The 22,994-nt window shown below is 47.6% G+C and overlaps 1 protein-coding gene across 1 annotated transcript; it reads right to left on the bottom strand.

The window, feature by feature from the left end:
- Window positions 1-8,345: 8,345 nt before the first annotated feature.
- On the bottom strand, window positions 8,346-22,929 carry faxcb (failed axon connections homolog, metaxin like GST domain containing b). Its single transcript, XM_028980328.1, has 6 exons — window positions 22,450-22,929; window positions 18,851-18,986; window positions 17,531-17,727; window positions 13,453-13,670; window positions 12,200-12,316; window positions 8,346-10,999 (listed from the first exon to the last, which is right to left on the bottom strand). The coding sequence occupies exons 1-6, from the start codon at window positions 22,734-22,736 to the stop codon at window positions 10,689-10,691; spliced, it is 1,266 nt and encodes a 421-aa protein (XP_028836161.1). The 5' UTR covers window positions 22,737-22,929; the 3' UTR covers window positions 8,346-10,688.
- Window positions 22,930-22,994: the final 65 nt, after the last annotated feature.

Raw genomic sequence — 22,994 nt, 5'->3', positions numbered from 1 at the left:
GTAGTAAATAAAATGGTTTGCTCTTTTGAAGTGAAGTGATTGTCATTGTGATACACTGCAACACAACAAAATTTGTCCTCTGCATTTAACCCATCACCCTTGGGGAGCAGTGGGCACCATGACAGGCGCCAGGGGAAGCAGTGTGTGGGGACGGTGCTTTGCTCAGTGGCACCGTGGCGGATCGGGATTCGAACCGGCAACCTTCTGATTATGGGGCCGCTTCCTTAACCGCTAGGCCACCACTGGCCCTACTAAGCCGTCTAATTTATGCTCATGAGTAAATTGCACCACCCCAACACACTGCACCCCGGGCGCATGTCATGGCTGCCCACTGCTCATTGGTTTATTCACATCAAGGCAATTCTAAAATATTAGGTGTTAAAATATTAGCCATTGTCTTCTTTTCTCAATTTTTCAAATCATACATTTACCCCTCAGCAGATCATTTCTCCTAGTGGCAAATGTATGCATTGCATGTATGCATATTTGGATAATGCTGTCCGATTATTCGGTCTGGTACATGGCACATCAATCAACTTCAACTTTAATCATCTTAGCAGTCTATATACATATTAATGCACTAGTCCAGGAAATGTAAAGCATTGTGTGGTTTGAACAGCCTTTTTCACTTGTTGTAATCTGTGTTCATGTTCCTCACCATTGCTATACAGACCTATCAAAAGTGAATTGAAATCTATGGCATCCTAATTCCTCACTTTGGAAATACCCACTTGTGGTTCTGTTAAAGATAAATGTCTGGTCTATTTTCTGTGGTTTTTCCAGTATAGAACACATAGGAATTAGATTACTAATTAGGTAATATTACTATTACTTTTAATCACATGGTGGTAAGACCCATTATGGGCTGATATAGGGTCTCACTTGGTTCCTTGGCCAGTCCTTGTTGGGTCACCCATTAGCACTCACTCAAACACTCTCTGGCCTCAAACAGCTTTCGATCATCAGAGAAGATTTGCTCGATGTCACAGAGAAGAAGAGCCTCTCGTCCACCGAGTGTTGAAATGCAACAAATATTAATCGCTTTCATCTTAATGAAGGGCCAATCAAATCAGAGTGGATTATTCCTTGTGACAGATTGTGTTTCACAATTCAAACAGGCAATGCTTCAAAATGACAAATCAGCGCGACTTGCGTGTGTTGATTGATTCCCTCCAGGAAAACCTAATAGATTTAGTCCTCACGCGGCAATTGGCACTCATTAACCTTCAAGCATTTTCATATGAGAATGTATTGCTGCCATTTCGCCGAAGCACTCAACGGCAATTCAGCAGGTGATGGATTCTTCCCCCTCTCTCCGGCGGCGGGTCGCGGAACACAGTAGCACTGGGCCCTTCGCTGGGGTTCCCCGCAAACACAGAGAAACAGACACGTGCACTATGTTCGTGGTGCAAACCTTTCGCTAAACCGTATGTAAATGCCACAATAAATGTCATATATATTCACGCTCTTTGGTGGGAAATTACGCCTATGACTGATGCCGTTTCATTCACCTTTACTCGTTCTCCACCCTCTGTCTCTCGCTCTCCCTCGCCTCTTCCTTCTAATTGCTTGGGTCACGCTCTCCTCGTTCACTTCTGGAGGTATTATTATTCCGCCATGATATAGAACTCACAATGACAACTGCAAAATATGAGATTATAACGTGTGTCAGCCTTTCCAAAATGGGTCCACAAAATCAAAATATTCTCCTTTCATCTTCGGGGTCAAAGGTCGCGATCTTCTTTGTGAGGTTCTGAGGGGAATTTCTAACAATAAGCTCACACTTCCTGCCTCTCGGTGGCAAAGCAGGTAGAGTCAGTGACTAGATTAACCTCCGTGACCTCTGCGGTACCTGTTCCGAGAATGCTTAATGTGCCAGTCTCCCTCACAAAAACAAACTGGCTGCCGTGTTGTCCTGCTGTTCATATAATAATTCATATTAGCATGAATAAAATGAAGAAAAAAAATAAAATTCAAATATGTGTTTTTTTCTTCAGAAAAACCCCGACGCCCAGGCTGGCAGTGGTGGTGGCCTAGCGGTTAAGGAAGCAGCCCCGTAAACAGAAGGTTGCCGGTTCGAATCCCGATCCGCCAAAGTGCCACTGAGGTGCCACTGAGCAAAGCACCGTCCCCACACACTGCTCCCCGGGCGCCTGTCATGGCCGCCCACTGCTCACACAGGGTGATGGGTTAAATGCAGAGGACAAATTTCACTGTGTGCACCGTGTGCTGCTGTGTATCACATGTGACAATCACTTCACTTTATTCTCCAGGGGCTCCCCAGCTCTCTGCCGGCCTGCCATGTTTCATGGCGCCCGGTGGATGGGAGCGGGTCGCCATGGAGACCCCGGCGCGGCGCAGGTCTGATCCAGGGCGAGAGACTGGAGCCGAAGGGGGTGTTCTCCCCTCGCCCGCATCTGAGGTTGGCACCGCGCGACAGCCCCCCGAATTCAATTACTCCGTCACGAGCCGAGCTCTGCCCCACGGGAGCCGCGCGGCTGCCATTTAAAAGTATGATTACTAATAAACCAATAACATTTTAACTCCCGGGTAATGGACCAGCAGATTAGAAAATTTAGATTACATTCAACTGCCTGTAGATTCTCATTAAAACACCGCAAACTAGAGAGAAACAATAGGTAATTAAGAGTTTAATGAAGCGTGCCACCGTTAGCACTAGCCGACTGTTTGCGTCTCTGCTGGGACCGAGCTTTACTCTACACTTATCCTACAGCAAAGCCACTCGGGCGTCTCATTTGGGCAATGCAACGTATTTAATTAGATTAATGAATTTTTATGGGCTCTCGGAGGGCCGGGGTCTGCGCCTGCGCTCCACCGCGGCGGCGTCTGCTGTATCGGCCGAGGCCGGGAGCGCACACGCACCTTCAGCCCCGCAGTTATAGATCATCGAGAAAATAGAAAAACAGAAATTCCGTTTCAACACAATTCATTTTAGGAAAACATTTGTTTCTATTAGAGTCGGCCGACGTTCGGCAGCGAACAGGCTCCTCCTACCAAAAGGAAAAAACACCCAACCTGCGCCCAATGTCCATGGGTGTCACCCACGTCCCCTGTTGTGGATTAACATGCTAAGTGTGGTCCATATATTCATGTTGCATAGACAGTCCTCAGGTTCGCTCATGGCTGTGGGTTCTGGACGAGGCACAAGCACCGCCCCCTGATTTCATATGTTCCCTTTTTGCAAGACATTTTGTGACTGTAATACTTTACTTAACCCTAATAAATTTGGTGCAAAAAACATGTAGTGCCCAACAATTGGGGCAGTGGTGGCCTAGCGGTTAAGGAAGCGGCCCCGTAATCAGAAGGTTGCTGGTTCGAATCCCGAGCCGGCAAGGTGCCACTGAGCAAAGCACCGTCCCCACACACTGCTCCCCGGGCGCTTGTCATGGTGCCCACTGCTTACTCAGGGTGATGGGTTAAATGCAGAGGACAAATTTCACTGTGTGCACCGTGTGCTGTGCTGCTGTGTATCACATGTGACAATCACTTCACTTTTAAATTGCATTTTTATGTTTCTGTGGGTCCACCCTTGCCCTCATTCAGCGCCAATTACAGTAACATCAGTGTTTGTCCTGCGCAATGTCCATAAAACTTGGTTAATTTACTCATAAAAACCAGCTAGTCTACCTCAACATTTACAGATGAAGCCCTATTAAAACAACACTCGGTAGGCACCTCAAGCAACTTAGTGAAGTGATTGTCACATGTGATACAGAGAAGCACAGCACACAGTGAAATTTGTCCTCCGCATTTAACCCATCACCCTGAGTGAGCAGTGGGCAGCCATGACAGGTGCCCGGGGAACAGTGTGTGGGGACGGTGCTTTGCTCAGTGGCACCTTGGCAGATCGGGATTCGAACCGGCAACCTTCTGATTATGGGGCCGCTTCCTTAACCGCTAGGCCACCGCCGCCCCTCTCTATTCTATTCGAGATGTGGATTAAAACATGGCCAGACGTATGGCTGTGCGTTGCCTGACCTCACTGCGGAATATTTCAAATATTGAATTCCGTTTTTGCCGCGTTGCCCTGTCCTAACTTCACGTGTACAACTTTGATGCATTAGTATGCGGTGGCTGTAGGTGCCATATTGCTGGCTTTTTAGGTGTGAGGAGTAACAGTTTTGTGTGCAGAAGTAACACACACTTGGCAGCGACTCCGTCCTTACAGGACGTCTGCCAGCTTTCCGAAGGGGGAAAAAATGAATAAAAAATATTAAAGCGTTCGCACATTCACGGTTCAGATAAGACAGATCACATTCTCGGCACAATCGCTCGCTGCGCCGGAGCGCTCTCTCGCTGCCACGATGCATCCTTAAGCGCCCAAAGCTGCTCGGTGGCAGGGGTCAGGTCGCCGGGCCAAACACGGGGGGTGTTTCTCCTGACAAGCCAAGTCCAAACACTGCGAAGGAACAGAAGACGGACAGGAGAACCGGCCCTTTGTTCCGTTTGGACGTGCACCTCTGAAGCAGAAGTGCGATGGCGGCGTATCCGTGTAACATCAGCGCCGTATCAAAGGCCCATTGATGCAGCATTAGAGTGCTGTCACAGGTTTATCACCCTTACATCAGCGCGGAATAAAGGCACTGTCTGTGCCCGCGGTTTATTTTGCGCAACAAAGCCTCTGAATGACTGCTGAGGCTGATATGGTATTTATTTCAATGGGGTGACATTAAAACCCGCTCCACAAAGCGATCAAGTAATTCAATTAATATTTTGAATAAGGTTTGAAATTGAGTGGGCTCCTTTTTTTTTTTGTCTTTTGAAAGGGTGAGATTAAGAATCCTCCGGAAATGCAAATGAGGGAAGAGTGCTGTAGGGCGACGGCATGCTGCCCCCTATGGGTCGCGCTGCCGACATCTCCCATCGTCCCCACTCGAGGAGCTGTGACCCTCGGCGCGACCCCGGAGTCTGCACGATCACCCCGACGAAGGGGCCGAGCCGATCGCTATGTGACAACTGCTGATCGCTCCTGGGTTTGTGCTGGTAAACGGGTGAATAATGGAGCCACGTTCGAACCCGCCGCGGCCCAGCAACGACGGAGGAGGAGCAGGAGGGCGGAGAGACAGATGGCCTCTCGCACCGTGAAGAGCAAGCATTGTTGTGCCCGCGAGGGCCGCACCGTCACGCCGAGTACAAGCCGTCCCCGGAGGGCCGGGCTCTTACCGTGTCAGCGTCCCCGTCCCATTGTCTCGCGGTTTTTAATTTCTCCGAACGCAGCCGAGCGTGACGCCAACTGTCTACCTACCGTGTCTGCCGCGCTCGGAAAGGAGGGAGAGTAAATAAATAAAGAAGAAGAGCATCCGAGAAAATAATCCGGCATAATGCTGCCGAGTTTAAAGAGGCTTTGCCAACATCCCTCCCGGTTCGGGGAGGAAGAGGGGGAGATAAAGAGCTGTCCCCCCCTCGGCCTCGCTGGGATCGGTGATTATTGTTTTTTTGGGGCGCAACAATCAAGGTATTAAGCGGCCGAAGATAACGTCCGGGGGACCAGGCGAGCCGCTTGGGGACGGGGACAATGGTGACGCCGGCACACGGCCTGCTCCACGTTTCCCCTCGCGGAAAAAGACACCCGGACCAATCTTAGCAGGGGACACTCGGGGGACGGGACAGAGGTTCGTACGTTTAGATATTCACCGTCGGGGGATCCAGGGGTGACGGCATGGCCGGGTCAAGGGAGCGAGAGGCAGAAAAAACGGGCCCCCACACACACACACACACACACACACACACACACACACCGCTCTGGCTTCCATCCAGCAGGCCAACAGGACGGCCGAAGTCATCTGGAGCGCCGCGCCTGCCAGTGAATAAATAAAGCTGTAATTAGTTAAGAAAACAGCGCCACCTGTTGGTGTCACTTCCCCCCCCCCCAAAAAAAACCAGGCCTCTGTGAGGGGGGCACCTGAGCCAGAGGAGAGGCGGTCGTGGGGTTCAGCCGGGCGCCCGTCCCACCGGAGACACGGGCGGTGGGGGACAGACGGAGGGGTCACCGTCCCTGCCAGGTGGCTGGAGGGACGGAGAGAGGGAGCAGCTACACACACACACACACACACACACACACACACACATCCACTTACTGCTGCAAATACGAAGCCGTGCTGCAGCAACAGAGAACCAGCGTAGAGAGTCAAGTAAAGGGTGGTAGTAGCCTAGCGGGTAACACACTTGCCTACGAACCAGAAGACCCAGGTTCAAACCCCACTTACTACCATCGTGTCCCTGAGCAAGACACTTAACCCTGAGTGTCTCCAGGGGGGGACTGTCCCTGTAGCTCTGGATAAGGGCGTCTCCACCACTCTGATTATAAAGTTTCAAGGCCTTAAAAATGGCCGACACAACGCTGAAGTTGGATTAGCCGGTGATTCGGAAACCGTCCGAGGAAACGGGCCGCGAAGCCGAGGTTGTCTGGGACTTGCGCTGCATAATGATGCTCCATACACGCATCAGGTGGGACACGAGAAGCGAACCTGCGGCCTTCTGCGTACTAAAATCACGAACAGACTTGCGGCTCGGTCTTTATGGTCTGTTGGGCTGGACCGCCGGGGACGCGTGGACAGGGCCAGGCTGCCGGTAGCGGTGGAGGTGACAGTGGCGGAGGCGCCACCGGCTCCTCCCGTCCAGAGCCACAGATGCTCCGGTGTTTGTGTGTTGACTCTGTGTAATTTGTTTGCTGTAATTTGTTTTTTCGGGGTGCCAGGGGACTTTCTCTCTTTAATTTCCCTCTCTCTGTTTGCCCCTCTTTGTGGAGCAGCGAGCTGTTAAGCGGCAGTAGGGGTGGAGCGAGAGCGAGAGAGGGAGAGAGAGAGGGAGAGAGAGAGGGGGAGAGAGAGAGGGAGGGAGAGAGGGGGAGAGAGAGAGGGAGGGAGAGGGGGAGAGAGAGAGAGAGAGGGGGAGAGAGAGAGAGGGAGGGAGAGAGCGAGAGAGGGAGAGAGAGAGAGAGGACTGGGGTGTTGAAGAGCCCAAATTAAAAAAAGGAGCGCCGCAGATTGTTTTAAGCTCCGGCTGCCCCTTCGGGCCCAAAGGCCTCGCTCGCAGGCTGCACCTGCTCCGTCCCGCAGGAGCCCGGTTCCTGATCCGTGGCCCCCGCTCCCCGTCCCCTCCTCTCCCCCTCTGCCCGCCCCCCCCCCCGCCTCCAGCGCCTGGCAGCTCCTTAATCAGCCGCCTCCGCGCCTGGATGCCTGCCACTCGTTAGGCTGATTGAAAACACGGTGGCTCTCTCACACACACACACACACACACACACACACACACACACACACACACACACACACACACACACACTTACACTCACACATTTACACTCACACTTACACGCACACACATTTACACTCACACTTACACGCACGCACATTTACACGCACGCACGCACACACACTCACACATTTACACACACACACCCACATTTACACACACACACCCACATTTACACTCACACGCACTCATACACACACCCACATTTACACTCACACGCACTCACACACACACATTTACACTCACACTTACACGCACGCACACACACACACACATTTACACACACGCACACACACACACACATTTACACACACACACACACACACATTTAGACCTCACACGCACTCACACACAAACATATTTACACACACACACACTCACACATTTACACGCACGCACATTTACACGCACGCACGCACGCACGCACACACACACACACACACATTTACACACACACACACACTCACACATTTACACACACGCACTCACACACATACACATTTACACACACACACTCACACAGGACGAAAAGTTCCTGAGATGGAGACACTCGTCACTCTGAAACAAACACATAAAAAAAACACACACACGCGCGCATAATGGTTTAAAATATGTACTGTATGGTTCAGCACAGATACACACACACACACACACACACACACACACACAGGACGAAAAGTTCCTGAGATGGAGACACTTGTCACTCTGAAACAAACACGTAAAAAAACCACACACACGCGCACGTAATGGTTTGAAATATGTACTGTATGGTTCAGCACAGATACACACACGGCACTACAACACACACACATACACACACACACCGAACAGACATCATTTAAAAGACACGGTACACTGTGTTCAAGAGCGACACGGACAGGTCATGACCAGTATTAGGCAGATATTGCAGAGCAGTTGGTCGTCTTCAGTAAATAAATTACAAAAAAAACTTTAGTTTCCGGGGTTAAAATGCCAGTTCGTCTACTGGACAAGTTCCCGGATTATCTGTCCCAGGATCAGAAAGCTTTGCTACGTCTCCTACTAACGGCTGCAAGAAAGATGATGACAACTTATTGGTTGAGACCTGAACCACCCACGATCTCACAGTGGACAGTTATATTTAATGGAACAGTTGACAGCACAACCACACTTGAAGACTCACATCTTTGAAAGAAGACGGGGACCAGCTCAAAGCCTTGTGGGACAGGCCACTTATGGCTCTTTTAAGTTTATGTTTCTGCTTGAGGTTTGTCTATTTATTCGTTTTTTTAAATTGATTTATTTCCCCCCTCAGATCTTTATTGTAATTATATATATATCTTTATATATCTCAGGACTGTTTGTTAATAATAAATAATAAGAATCGCCACAGTTCTGTTTAATGGGCTGATGTAGAGTTGTCACGCGGCTACTCACCTGCGCGGTAAATTCCGCCAGTTCTTACGTTATCACAACGTTCCCCTTTGATTCATCTGTAAAGTAAATCCACTTTATAAGAAGAGAGAAAAGTCGACTCAGTGGCACAAATCAGATACGATCAGACACACGACGTCATGTGGCGAAAAACACCTTCCGAATACGAAGGCCGAGACCTTTTCAGTGCGTCGGGAAGCGCACGGAAGTAATTAAGCGGCTCATTAATTATTAACCTCCCGTGGTCGGGTCTGAGGAGGCCGTGGCTGTTTTTAATCATCGGTTGGGTTCCTCGCTTGTGATTGTGTCGAAACCTCCCATTCGATTGGGCTCCGGGGCCCGTGTCAGCTACCTCTCCATCGGAATGTTCCGGGTTTAATAAAGTGATGCGCTTCATGGACGCCTCGCTGTTGCACAAGATGGATTATGTAAACAATGCTAAGCATGGTGCAAATAAGTCCGCCGCTCCACGTCGAGGGGGCGCCCAACGTCTCCTGCATTATTGGAAATCAATGCGAGTGAACGTGAAAGCACTCCTCTCCACGCCCAACTACGGTCCACTAAGACGCCCAGTCCATTATTGTTCCCGTATGCCCGTTTAAGATTCGGCTGCAGGTCTTTGGCGAGGGAATAATTCTTTGGAGTGTAATTGAATAATAAAATTTGATTTTACCGCACACCGGGTGAGGCGAGCTCTGGATCTGTGTAGGTCCCAGACTTGATCGGGTCAACTATGTATATTAACATGAAGCTAAGGGCTGTACACACACAGCCATTTAAAATGTACAGCGTGTATAATCACACACAGCGGCCACTGCAACACTTACACTACCTTCCCAGTCAAAACCGATTTCTAATTTTAAACGTGTGCAAAACGATTTGTTTAAATGCATCAAACATGAATATGCATGAAGGGGGAAACAAATAAACAAATTAATAGCTATGGCTTCAAGTTGATTCACAGAGAAAGTAGTTTAAAATCTAAATTAACATGTGTATGTGTGTGAGTATATATATATATATATATATATATATACACACACACACACACACACACACACACACACACATATATATGCACATTTTAGAATGAGAAATTTACAAACAAAAAATTATATCTATGTACACAGCTGCACAATTTAAAAGACCTAGATGGGGCAGTGCACTGCCCTCTGAATGGACAGGGTTCGGCAGAAATGGTTCTGTTGGCTTAAGGCAAGAACCTGCAAGAGACTCGGTTCTGCTCAGATAATCATATGAATGTAAATGTCGCCCTCTGGTGGCAAGTTGGAAATGGCGGTCTAAGCGGGCTGATCTGTCTTGCGAGCAGAGGGCTGACAGGCACCAGTGTGTGAAGCACCGCCCGGTCTGATGCAGCGGAACATCTGGTTCTGCTCAGAGTTCCGCGATGGGATCATCGAGCCGATGGAAGCTGCACTCCGAAGGCCACGGGCCTTAAAGCGCAGATGTCAAGATTGAGGCCTGATGCTTTATGCCTCACCTTCAGCCAAATCCATTTTTCAGCTATGGTTCATATTTTGGTAGATTAGGGGTGTTAAAATAATTTAACAAATACGTCAGGATTGCACAATAAGAGCATAAGCGGCATTGTTTCCTATATAAAGACATTGCTGGACAGTCCTAACTTTTTTTTTTAAATAATATAGCTAAATTATGTAGGTTTGTGGGATTCCCCGTGGCTCTCTTGGAGGTTGCCTTAATTTACTGGCCATTGAAATCGTGATAATGAGCCATTTTACAGCTAATGGAATATGGTCATAGCCTAAGGAGAACTGGAGGACCTCCGAAAAATTAAAAAAAAATAAAACGACCTGATGAAATTACATCAAAGGCTGATTTTTCTACACTGTGTCTGCAGCATGAACCCGTGTCCACGCCGCGCGTCTCGCCCCGCGCGTTGATATACCGACTTCCTGAGGCATTCGCTCCTGCACTGAAGGGGTTTTCCCTGTCGAGGAAAACCTCGTCAGAGGCGGCAAACATTAACACTTCACATGCTGCTCGGGCTCGGATCCATCCAGGTCGATGTCCGAGTCGAAAAACGACTGTCCCGAGTGGCCGGCGTCCGGCGAGGGGGTGCGGGACAGCACGTGTTGTCCGGAACGACTGCTGGCCTCGCTCTCCTCAAGAGTGTCTGTCCGGGAGAAAAGGCCGAAGTCGAGGGGCCGACTGGGGGACACACAGCTGCTGTCGCTCTGCCCGTCGTAGCAGAAATCCTCAATGTCCACATACCACTCCGGCCACAGCTTCCTCCGGATGCGGTCGCAGTACATGGCCAGGTTGATGAGCTCTCCTGCACGGCGTTAAAAGACAATTATTGAGAGACACGACACGTGCTTGGGCAATAAATGTGATTCTCGTAAGGTTGCCGGTTCAAATCCCGATCCGCCAAGGTGCCACTGAGGCCGCCCACTGCTCACCAAGGGTGATGGTTAAATGCAGAGGACAAATTTCACTGTGTACACCGTGTGCTGTGCATCACAAGTGACAAGTCACAGAATGTATTTCTTCCCATTCGATCAGTTCATCCAGTCAGTAACTAGCGGATGAGCAGTTGTGAATGATTTAGCACCATCTAGTGGGTCACATGATAACCTGGACGTGTATAATGATTAATAGAGAACCGTTTCCGATCCACCATGACTAGTGCTACAGTTCCAACTACAGTATACGTACACAGACCTCTTAAGGTCTGTTCTGTTGAAACAGAAAAATCATATTACATGAATGCGATTGCCGCCCTCTGGTGGCGAGATTAAGGGGCTGCTCTACAAGTGAAAGTCAAAGGGTGAAGAAGTGATTGTCATTGTGATGCACAGCATGCAAAACAACAAAATGTGTCCCCTGTATTTAACCCATCACCCCTAGTGAGCAGTGGGCAGCAGTGAAAGGCCGGGGAGCAGTGTGTGGGGACCGGTGCTTTGCATAGTGGCAACATGGCGGTTCGAGATTGGGGTCCGTTTCCTTTCGTAGGCCGCCCCTGCCTAGGAGTTCCATAACCGCTTGGCTAATGGGGTGTTTCTGTGAATGTATGTATGTAAGTGAAAAGCATGGCTGAGGGTTGACTTCTATGTAATAAACCCCACTTTCTTGGAGATTGTATGGACACCTGCTCCTGCATAGAACTCTGGTAGAACAGAACTCATTAAAAATGGTTTCTGCCTAAAATGTATGACTGTATGGATCTAGTATGAAAGTGAAGTGATTGTCATTGTGACACAACGAAACGTGTCCTCTGTATTTAACCATCAGCCTTGGTGAACAGTGGGCAGCCATGACAGGCGCCCGGGGAGCAGCGTGTAGGGGGACGGTGCTTTGCTCAGTGGCACCGGCAACCATCTTTAACCGCTAGTCCACCACTGCCACTGCATCAACCATTAATTATGGATGCGGCTCAATATCACTTTCCTTTAAAAGGCGACTTCTGTTCATGCCTTTATTGTCAATACTGTCACCGAGGTGACTTCTCTGCTTATAAAAAATAGCCCCACACCTTTAATAAGTTGCTCTGGCTGCGTTCCAGGCAGGGTCCACATGGCCTGAGCGAGGTGGCCAAAAACGGTGGCATCCACAGTGGTCATCTTTGACCCCATCATGTACTTTTTGTCTCCTGCAAAATACAAAAGCATTTAGTTATGCGAATTATGGTGATTGCATATAATAATCTGTGGTGCCTCTAGTCTACATTCAAACATAAACACCCTCCTCAACTAGAAATCCATTTTAGATATTTTAATTATTCGTTAATTATTCATATAGAGCTCCGCAGTTATGGAACGGTTTGACAGTCAGTGTCCAGGACTCAGACACAGTCTCAGTGTTTAAATCCAATCTTAAAAACGATCTGTTTTCTCGGGCCTTCTGTTAAAGTCCCAGACACTCAGTGAAGAGACCAGCAGATAAATCCTGGTTCCTGGCAACTGCTAAACGAGGACCCAACCAGAAGGTCACCACAGCCACCACCACCATAACAACTACAGCTTCAGGGATCTTCAAGTGGACCAGTACCATCATAATGGACACGTAATGTAGACCCTGACACTGGACTACACTCTGGACTTCTCCAACCCTACAACTGTAGGACTTATTTTTTATCACCAACCCGGCCCTGACACCATTTGCAGGCTCACTCTACCCTGGAAGGACGTCCCTCTCTCTATCACTCCTTCCCAACATTTCTTCCCTCCTAGAGTTTTTTTGTGTGGAGTTTTTCCTTGTATGTATAAGGGTCGAGTGTGAGGGGGTCAACTGTAGGGTCTGTCAAAGCCCATTGAGACATCCTGTATGTGATTTTGAGTTATATAAGAAATAAATGTTGTTGTTGTACCCGTTTTACTATCATTTTATCCCTGTTTGCCACCAGCCAATTAATAATTTTATGATGCGTGTAAACTCGATGCATATGAATATTAAATGCTAGCAGGGGTTAGCAAACAGCTTCACAGAAGCTGAAGTTCCAATTAATAACTTTATGCACTTTATGAATTCTACTTTCTGTTTCACCGTAATATTACTTTTTTTTTTAAATGTTGGTATGATGATGACACAAAACATGCTTTAATCCTTATTGTCGTTTAAACAAATGTTAACTCTTAACGTACAGCATTAGAATCTGAACATAACAGCTCAAGAACTCTGTTCCCTCTCAGCTGGACGTTCGAAGCCAGTGTTGTAATACCAGATCCAGCTCCTTGTCCAGGTTGTCCAGGTTATTCGTGTGAACCGAGACCGCGATTCGCAACGCACCCAGCAGAGTGGCCAGCGTTCGCATGTCCTTCTCCATCAGGGCGTACACCTCCTCCTTAGAGAAGCGGCCGATGCCATGGCCGTACATCTCGCGCCTCACAGCGCCGCCTGTCAGGTGGCTCAGGATCCGTTTCAGCAGGTCACCCAGGGGTCCGTCCGCGGCCAGCATTTTCTGGGTCTCCTCCAGATTGTCCACCCACTGACAGTATGCAATGGTCCTGAGGAGAGAAACACACACACACACACACACACAAACACTTCTTATTCAGCAAACCTTTTTGATTTGCGGTACTAATTCCAGTTTCCACACTGTTCAGAATTTTGAACTCGAGATTCTGTTCTGTTCTGATGCAAAAACTAAGCACCAAGAACTCATAATCCTTTACAATGGGTGTAAATACTGCATAAAAAACAACATTTACGTTTACAGCATTTACCAGACGCCCTTATCCAGAGCGACTTACAATCAGTAGTTACAGGGACAGTCCCCCCCTGCAGACACTGCTCAAGGACCTGCTCAGGGACACGATGGTAGTAATTTACTTTACTTTACTTTGCAGATGCTTTTAAGCAAAGCGACTTACAGGAGGAAGACACCAGCAATTCTCGTTCAGTTTCTATAGATTGAGTTTACAAAAACTAAGAGCCCCGATAAGGCCCAACTTGTCAGCAGAGAGCATGCTCGGAGATTGTTAAGTGCTAGACGAAGAAAAAATTATTATTATATATATATTTTTAGGTGACTGCAGAGGCTCCAGCCAGTTTGGAGATGACCGTTGCCTGGACGATGTAGTAAGTGGGATTTGAACCTGGGTCTTCTGGTTCACAGCAGAGTATGTTACCCGAGGTTCCTACCACCCTCTACATGTTTGAAAGTATTTAAGAACACTGTTTCAGATCAACATTACCTTACACTGACCTGAACAATATTAGCGTTCTAGGCATAGTTTTGTACCCCTGAATACCCTCCCCCATGTTAGGGTGGTAGTAGCCTAGTGGGTAACACACTCACCTATGAACCAGAAGACCCAGGTTCAAATCCCACTTACTACCATTGTGTCCCTGAGCAAGACACTTAACCCTAAATTGCTCCAGGGAGACTGTCCCTGTAACTACTGATTGTAAGTCGCTCTGGATAAGGGCATCTGATAAATGCTGTAAATGTAAATGTAAATGTGCTGCACACCCACAATGCACTGCTGCCATTAGTCCTCTGGAGAATAAAACGCCGCACGAGTGAGAAGGAGAAGGCGCATGGATGGAGGGCAAGCAGCTCAGCTGTGTTCTACGGCAGGACGAGGCAGGAAACTCGCTCACACACACGCGCAACCTTCTACTGGCCTGTAACGTAATCAGAGCGTACGGAAACGCTGCCATCAATAAGCACAACCTATTCCATCATGCCGCTCCTATAATAAATAAACCTTCACATATACACTGAAATGATCCACATTTCCAAATTCGACTTTAATTCACCTCCACAAACAACCGAATTAAACAATTAAGGTAACATTCTACTTGGCCATCTATCTGTCGAGGGAAATAAAGCAAAATTTACGTATCTGTGAACAGTAAAAATGCAGAGTACATTTGAAGGTGCTCTATCAGTGGTGGCTGTACTGTAACTTTGCCCAGAGCATCAACTACTATGTGTTTTATACAGCCAGGTTTTTCACTGTACAGGGTGGGCAATTTATATAGATCCACCTTAATAAAATGGGATGGTTGGTGATATTAACGTCCTGTTTGTGGCACATTAGTGAGGGGGGCAAACTTTTCAAGATGAGTGGTGACCATAGTGGCCATTTTAAAATCGCTCATCTTGGATCCAACTTTGGTTTTTTCAATAGGAAGACATTGAAAAACATTTGACATTTATTGGTAATTTCACAAGAAAAACAACGTTTTAACGTAACTTTATTCTTTCATGATTTATTTACAAGTTTCTGACCACTTATAAAATGTGTTCAATGTCACCAACCATGCCCATTTTACTAAAGTGTATTCAGATAAATGGCCCGCCCTGTAGAATGTTCTAGTTCACTTGTGCTCATTTCTGGCCAGCATAATATAGATTACAGTGTATAACATATTTATAGTACATAAATAGTAACATGTAAAGACATTTTTTAATAGTTCATTATCACCGGCTCTCCAGACCTGAAACCAAGTGCTGGATGAGCAGCAGCATCTGTACTAATGTCAGATTTTATGTGCCTCGCATGACGCACAGCTGCCATTATTGCTCTGCTTCATTTTTTCCATTTTTTTTTTTTTTTTAGTTCTCATGACCTAAATCCCACGGCAAAGCAGAAACAACAGACGTCAAATCCAGAAATGTCAGAAAGTGTCGAGGAATGGCAGGGATAATCACAGCACATACCAACAATAACGTTGAAATGTTTTATAGGACTGATAGATAGAGTAAAAAAAACGTTGGTTTTGTTTTAAAGACTAGAGCTTTTAGGCTCACTTCACAGCTGCATCATTACATTTAGTCAGAGGTCAGCATTGCGTGCAGTGATGTCCTCCGATGAGGCCCACATGGTTCCTCTCGTGGCTCCTGAGCCTCAAGAGACCAGAGATGGAAACCCGAGGCAAGATCCACCCGGAACAACAGGCCCACGCAAGAGCCCTGCAGTGGCATGAATTATTCACATCACCAGACATACGTGGACCTAAATACAGATCTTTCTTGAATGTTGTGGCCGGTGGAGAATTGACGTGAGGAGAGGTGGTAGCATCAGATGGGCGGAAACAGAAATGGCAAGACGAACTTTACAAGACGGCGTTTGGAAGTGCAGGCTTATACTGAAGGTGGTACAGCAGTGCGTGAGTGTTTTATAGGTCCCCTGACATCATTTTTTTCATATCATCTCATCTCAGTGGTCCCCTAATACTGTATCTCAAGTCCCTTTACGAAATGCAGCCGTGTCGCAGAATTACAGCCACTTTGATCCAGTCCCACAGTGGGATTTCGGTGTCTGTAGCTTTAAATGCTAATGAGGACCAGAGAGGCGGGACTTTCGTCAAAACTACATCGACGACACCACTCACCACCCACAACATTTGGCGTGTCCGCGTTTGCCCAGAAAAAAAGGTAACGAACCCGGCGGGAACCCTCGCGTAACCCGACTCCACAAACTAACGGATGATCTCCTACAAGCAAGAAAGTCTACAGAAGAAAATCCCTCATTTACCTCTGCTGGGAGGACACTGAGATGGCGGCGTGTCTATCTTCCAACCGAGCGTGCATTTCACTTGCTGAAAACGCCCCAAAATCCAGCCGGAGCTGAAGGATGTAAAATGTCCTCCGGCTTTCCCGAACCCCCGGGAAGATGTCGCGTTGTGCCAACACCTTTTTTCCTCCTTTCCCACTTTCCCATTCTATTGGTCTCGCGACGAAATATGTCGCAACGCAGCCTGTTAGATTTGTCTGAAGTACTTTTTGAAAAAGTGCGTTTTCAACTGCTTCTTAAAGGTGGTGGTAGTCTCGGCTAGTCGAATGGAGCAGGACAAGTTGTCCCACCAGCCAGGGACAACAAAGGAGAACAGAGTCGATTGGGATCGGAGACCCCGTGAAGAGGGAATTTTCAGTCTCGTTTCATTTGCGGATCTGAGAGGGCGTGCCCGAGTGTAGCTGGCTTGTAGTGTTACAGGGACAGTCCCCCCCCGGAGACACTCAGGGTTAAGTGTCTTGCTCAGGGACACGATGGTAGTAAGTGGGGTTTGAACCCGGGTCTTCTGGTTTATACCACGTCACTCCATCTATATATCTTTATATATATAATCAGTTGTGTTCTGCGCTGCATCGGTGCAGAATCGTCCCCCATCGATTATACCATTAATTTCAACGCCCCTAATACACCGACTGAAGTAATTTCTACACGTTTACATCTGATTTGGATGTAAATACCTTCGAGCACATGTTTTATTTGAACATTTTGTGGGTTAAAACTGGGTTGAAGTCTGCCGCTTCGGCATCCATCACAGACCCCCTCTCTACCCTTCATATGAATTCTAACTACTGTTCTCATCTACGACGGCAGACGGGAAGGAAGCTCGTTTCCCAGCTCACCAGTAGAAGTGCTCCTCCACCATCCGGGTGATGGCACGAGACACGGCCTTCTCCTGAGGACTCAGGCTCTTGTTGAGGCTCACGCCCAGCTCCTCCTCCAGGAAGTCGATGATGAACTCCGTGCCAGACACCTGCTTGTGGTTGTACTCAATCCAGGGCATCTTGCCGTGAGGGGAGAGCTTCCCATCGAAGTAGTTCTGAGGAGAAGGAAGAGGGACGGCAACGTGTTGTGAAAGCCTGGATATTGAAAGTCAGTACATTAGCATATGTAGGTATCTAAGACACATTTCAAAAAGGCCACCACCGTCACTACCGGCACTACATTGTGTAAAGCAGGAATGCCCCCTTATCCAGAGCGACTTACAATCAGTAATTACAGGGACAGTCCCCCCTGGAGACACTCAGGGTTAAGTGTCTTGCTCAGGGACACGATGGTAGTAAGTGGGATTTGAACCTGGGTCTTCTGGTTACCCGCTAGGCTACTAACACCCTACAAAATGACCACGCAACATCATTCTGACATTTCAACACCCCAACAAGACCGGGTCAACCGGGTCAACACGTGGCACAAGCAGACAGACGTGGCCAATGGTTCCCATCCTGGGGTTCGCACAGAGTTCGCATGGAGGTCACAGGATCGTACCTAACGTGAGGTTACCAAACCTCGCAGCGGTGGCCTAGCGGTTAAGGAAGCGGCCCCGTAATCAGAAGGTTGCCGGTTCGAATCCCGATCCGCCAAGGTGCCACTGAGCAAAGCACCGTCCCCACACACTGCTCCCCGGGCGCCTGTCATGGCCGCCCACTGCTCACTCAGGGTGATGGGTTAAATGCAGAGGACAAATTTCACTGTGTGCACCGTGTGCTGTGCTGCTGTGTATCACATGTGACAATCGCTTCACTTTACAGTAGGTTAATCAACACTCCGTATGGCCCTGTATGCTACATAAAATAGAGGCGTAAATCTGGTCAATAATTTCAATTTCTAGCCCTCTAGTCCGTCTTGTGTCGGGAGTGTGCTACCCGCTAGGCTACAACCACCCTCGGGAGGATGCAGATGAGAGGAGGACGGAGGACCGAGCCCGCTTGGGCTGAGGTAGCGTCGCGGGGCGAGGTGGTGAGCAGCACTGTCACGTGCCGCTTCAAGGCACAATACATACGGGACCTCCACAGAACCTCCACGAGGACTTCCAAGCACGGAACGAAGCTTGGATGGAGAGGATGGGGTCGCAGTCTAACCCAGCAACTCTCTGCATCTTAAAGAGTTGCTATTTTGTCCACCATGGACCTTCAACAGGCAAAATCCACACACGTGCACAGTACCTGGTAGGGAAGGTCCACCATGCGAAGGTACGTTTCCATCTTCAGGCAGAAAGGGGAGAGGCTGGGCACCCCATTCGCCGGCCTGGAGAACTGGTGGAGGATGATGGCGTCTTTAGAGTCCATCTCCTGCTCCTTCCTGAAAAACCCAGAGCGGAATTCGCCTCAGACGCACACCGGGATCAGTTTCCTGCACTCTCGGTCTAGGACCAGGGCCTAATCCATAAATGGGACAGTGGCCGCTTCTTTTTTTGTAGGTTGGGCGGTTAAATTGTTCCTACGGCCCACTACGCCCACTCTGAACGGCGCATAACTCTGGAGACACAGGGCTGTAGGACGTCTCCATAATAAACATCGTCATCGTGACGCCTGGAACTAATTCAATGCTAAATAACCAATATATGAACAGTCAATGATTCATAAAGTCAAGGGTCCCCTATTATTATTTTTTGCATCTGTATTGGTCTTAGTGGTCCCCTAATATCTGTATCGGTCTTAGTGGTCCCCTAATATCTGTATCGGTCTTAGTGGTCCCCTAATATCTGTATCGGTCTTAGTGGTCCCCTAATATCGTATCTGAAGAGACTGGCGAAGCAGAACGGGGCGCTTTATACATACAGTATCACCATTTCTAGCCCCGGTTATTTATCAACGTCAAATAACCGGGAAAATATCACAACGGGGGACTTCCAACAAATAGTGTGATGCTGCTGTCCACAGGGTTGTCCCATGCGTGCTCTCACCGCAACGTTGCAGCAATATGGCTGCATTAATGCCACTTGTCAGACAGGGACAGTCCCCCCCGGATTTGAACCTTCGTGACTGACCACACCGAGCCATTAAACTGTTAAAAAGCCCTGAGACGCTGCACAACGACGGCCATGACCATGGCGGATTAAACGGCGAGTGTGCGGGGTCGCTGAAGGACGCGCTGGGGGGGGGAGGGGCTCGTGACCACGTGACCGGGGGCGGGACTAATTCAGAAGAATTAACATGGATAAGTAAAGTAAAAGAGATAAATAGGTAAAATTGGGGGTGGGTGGGACTAATTCGGAAGAATTAACATGGATAAGTAAAGTAAAAGAGATAATAGGTAAAATTGGGGGGGGGGGCGGGACTAATTCGGAAGAATTAACATGGATAAGTAAAGTAAAAGAGATAAATAGGTAAAATTGGGGGTGGGTGGGACTAATTCAGAAGAATTAACATGGATAAGTAAAGTAAAAGAGATAAATAGGTAAAATTGGGGGGGTGGGCGGGACTAATTCGGAAGAATTAACATGGATAAGTAAAGTAAAAGAGATAAATAGGTAAAATTGGGGGGGTGGGCGGGACTAATTCGGAAGAATTAACATGGATAAGTAAAGTAAAAGAGATAAATAGGTAAAATTGGGGGTGGGTGGGACTAATTCGGAAGAATTAACATGGATAAGTAAAGTAAAAGAGATAAATAGGTAAAATTGGGGGGGTGGGCGGGACTAATTCGGAAGAATTAACATGGATAGTAAAGTAAAAGAGATAATAGGTAAAATTGGGGGTGGGTGGGACTAATTCAGAAGAATTAACATGGATAAGTAAAGTAAAAGAGATAAATAGGTAAAATTGGGGGGTGGGTGGGACTAATTCGGAAGATTTAACATGGATAAGTAAAGTAAAAGAGATAAATAGGTAAAATTGGGGGTGGGTGGGACTAATTCGGAAGAATTAACATGGATAAGTAAAGTAAAAGAGATAAATAGGTAAAATTGGGGGTGGGTGGGACTAATTCGGAAGAATTAACATGGATAAGTAAAGTAAAAGAGATAAATAGGTAAAATTGGGGGGGGGGGGGGGGGGGGGGGACTAATTCAGAAGAATTAACATGGATAAGTAAAGTAAAAGAGATAAATAGGTAAAATTGGGGGGGTGGGCGGGACTAATTCGGAAGAATTAACATGGATAAGTAAAGTAAAAGAGATAAATAGGTAAAATTGGGGGTGGGTGGGACTAATTCAGAAGAATTAACATGGATAAGTAAAGTAAAAGAGATAAATAGGTAAAATTGGGGGGGGCGGGACTAATTCGGAAGAATTAACATGGATAAGTAAAGTAAAAGAGATAAATAGTAAAATTGGGGTGGGTGGGACTAATTCAGAAGAATTAACATGGATAAGTAAAGTAAAAGAGATAAATAGGTAAAATTGGGGGGGGTGGGACTAATTCAGAAGAATTAACATGGATAAGTAAAGTAAAAGAGATAAATAGGTAAAATTGGGGGGGGGCGGGACTAATTCGGAAGAATTAACATGGATAAGTAAAGTAAAAGAGATAAATAGGTAAAATTGGGGGTGGGTGGGACTAATTCAGAAGAATTAACATGGATAAGTAAAGTAAAAGAGATAAATAGGTAAAATTGGGGGGGTGGGCGGGACTAATTCGGAAGAATTAACATGGAAAGTAAAGTAAAAGAGATAAATAGGTAAAATTGGGGGGTGGGTGGGACTAATTCAGAAGAATTAACATGGATAAGTAAAGTAAAAGAGATAAATAGGTAAAATTGGGGGTGGGTGGGACTAATTCGGAAGAATTAACATGGATAAGTAAAGTAAAAGAGATAAATAGGTAAAATTGGGGGGGTGGGCGGGACTAATTCAGAAGAATTAACATGGATAAGTAAAGTAAAAGAGATAAATAGGTAAAATTGGGGGGGTGGGCGGGACTAATTCGGAAGAATTAACATGGATAAGTAAAGTAAAAGAGATAAATAGGTAAAATTGGGGGTGGGTGGGACTAATTCGGAAGAATTAACATGGATAAGTAAAGTAAAAGAGATAAATAGGTAAAATTGGGGGGGTGGGCGGGACTAATTCGGAAGAATTAACATGGATAAGTAAAGTAAAAGAGATAAATAGGTAAAATTGGGGGTGGGTGGGACTAATTCAGAAGAATTAACATGGATAAGTAAAGTAAAAGAGATAAATAGGTAAAATTGGGGGGGTGGGCGGGACTAATTCAGAAGAATTAACATGGATAAGTAAAGTAAAAGAGATAAATAGGTAAAATTGGGGGTGGGTGGGACTAATTCGGAAGAATTAACATGGATAAGTAAAGTAAAAGAGATAAATAGGTAAAATTGGGGGGGTGGGTGGGACTAATTCGGAAGATTTAACATGGATAAGTAAAGTAAAAGAGATAAATAGGTAAAATTGGGGGTGGGTGGGACTAATTCGGAAGAATTAACATGGATAAGTAAAGTAAAAGAGATAAATAGGTAAAATTGGGGGGGTGGGCGGGACTAATTCGGAAGAATTAACATGGATAAGTAAAAGAGATAAATAGGTAAAATTGGGGGTGGGTGGGACTAATTCGGAAGAATTAACATGGATAAGTAAAGTAAAAGAGATAAATAGGTAAAATTGGGGGTGGGTGGGACTAATTCGGAAGAATTAACATGGATAAGTAAAGTAAAAGAGATAAATAGGTAAAATTGGGGGGGTGGGCGGGACTAATTCGGAAGAATTAACATGGATAAGTAAAGTAAAAGAGATAAATAGGTAAAATTGGGGGGGTGGGCGGGACTAATTCGGAAGAATTAACATGGATAAGTAAAGTAAAATTGGTACCTGATGGAGAGCAGTTCGTGCAGCAGGTACACGGCCGCGGCGATCAGCGCTCCGCCGGTCAGATACAGGCTCTTCCTCCACCACGACTCGGGGCCCAGCCCCGACATGCCCCCGCCGGGCTCCCGCAGCGGGAACGCCACCACGTAGCCGTGGAAGGACGGCTGCGGGCCGGAGCCGCAGAGGCCGAGGGGCAGCAGGCTGCGGTTCCGGCCGAGGTCGGCGACGCACGACCGCGACGTGGACAAGCAGGCGCCCCAGAACATCCTCGCATCCTCGCCCGCCTTCATCTAGGAGGCCGCCGCCGCCGCTCCGGCCCCGCCGCCGCGGCGTCCCGTCCCGTCCCGTCCCGTCCCGCCCGGCGCCGCCGGTCCGCGCAGGTCCGCAGCAGCCGCGGATGCGGGGGGCGAGTGACGTCACGACGCCGGCGTCGTTCTATACGCGCTGCAAAACGCCCCTTCTGGGGAGGGAACGACCCAGGAAGTCCCTTCCTGAACAGGGTGCGTTGATCTAGAAGGATCCGGAATTCCGGGCAGCGTTTGCCTCAT

This window comes from Denticeps clupeoides, chromosome 5 (assembly GCF_900700375.1).
Source record: "Denticeps clupeoides chromosome 5, fDenClu1.1, whole genome shotgun sequence".
In the NCBI taxonomy this organism is placed as follows: domain Eukaryota; kingdom Metazoa; phylum Chordata; class Actinopteri; order Clupeiformes; family Denticipitidae; genus Denticeps; species Denticeps clupeoides.
The sequence above is the reverse complement of the archived record's forward strand: the minus strand, read 5'-3'. Positions and strand labels throughout refer to the sequence as shown.

Excerpts from the sequence above, each read along its gene's own strand:
- faxcb (XM_028980328.1), bottom strand. The coding sequence starts at position 22,736 with ATGAAGGCGGGCGAGGATGCGAGGATGTTCTGGGGCGCCTGCTTGTCC. Across the intron at positions 17,728-18,850 it reads TGGTGGACCTTCCCTACCAG|AACTACTTCGATGGGAAGCT; the intron begins GTACTGTGCACG and ends CCTTCTCCTCAG. Across the intron at positions 11,000-12,199 it reads GCCAGAGCAACTTATTAAAG|GAGAGCTCATCAACCTGGCC; the intron begins GTGTGGGGCTAT and ends AACGCCGTGCAG.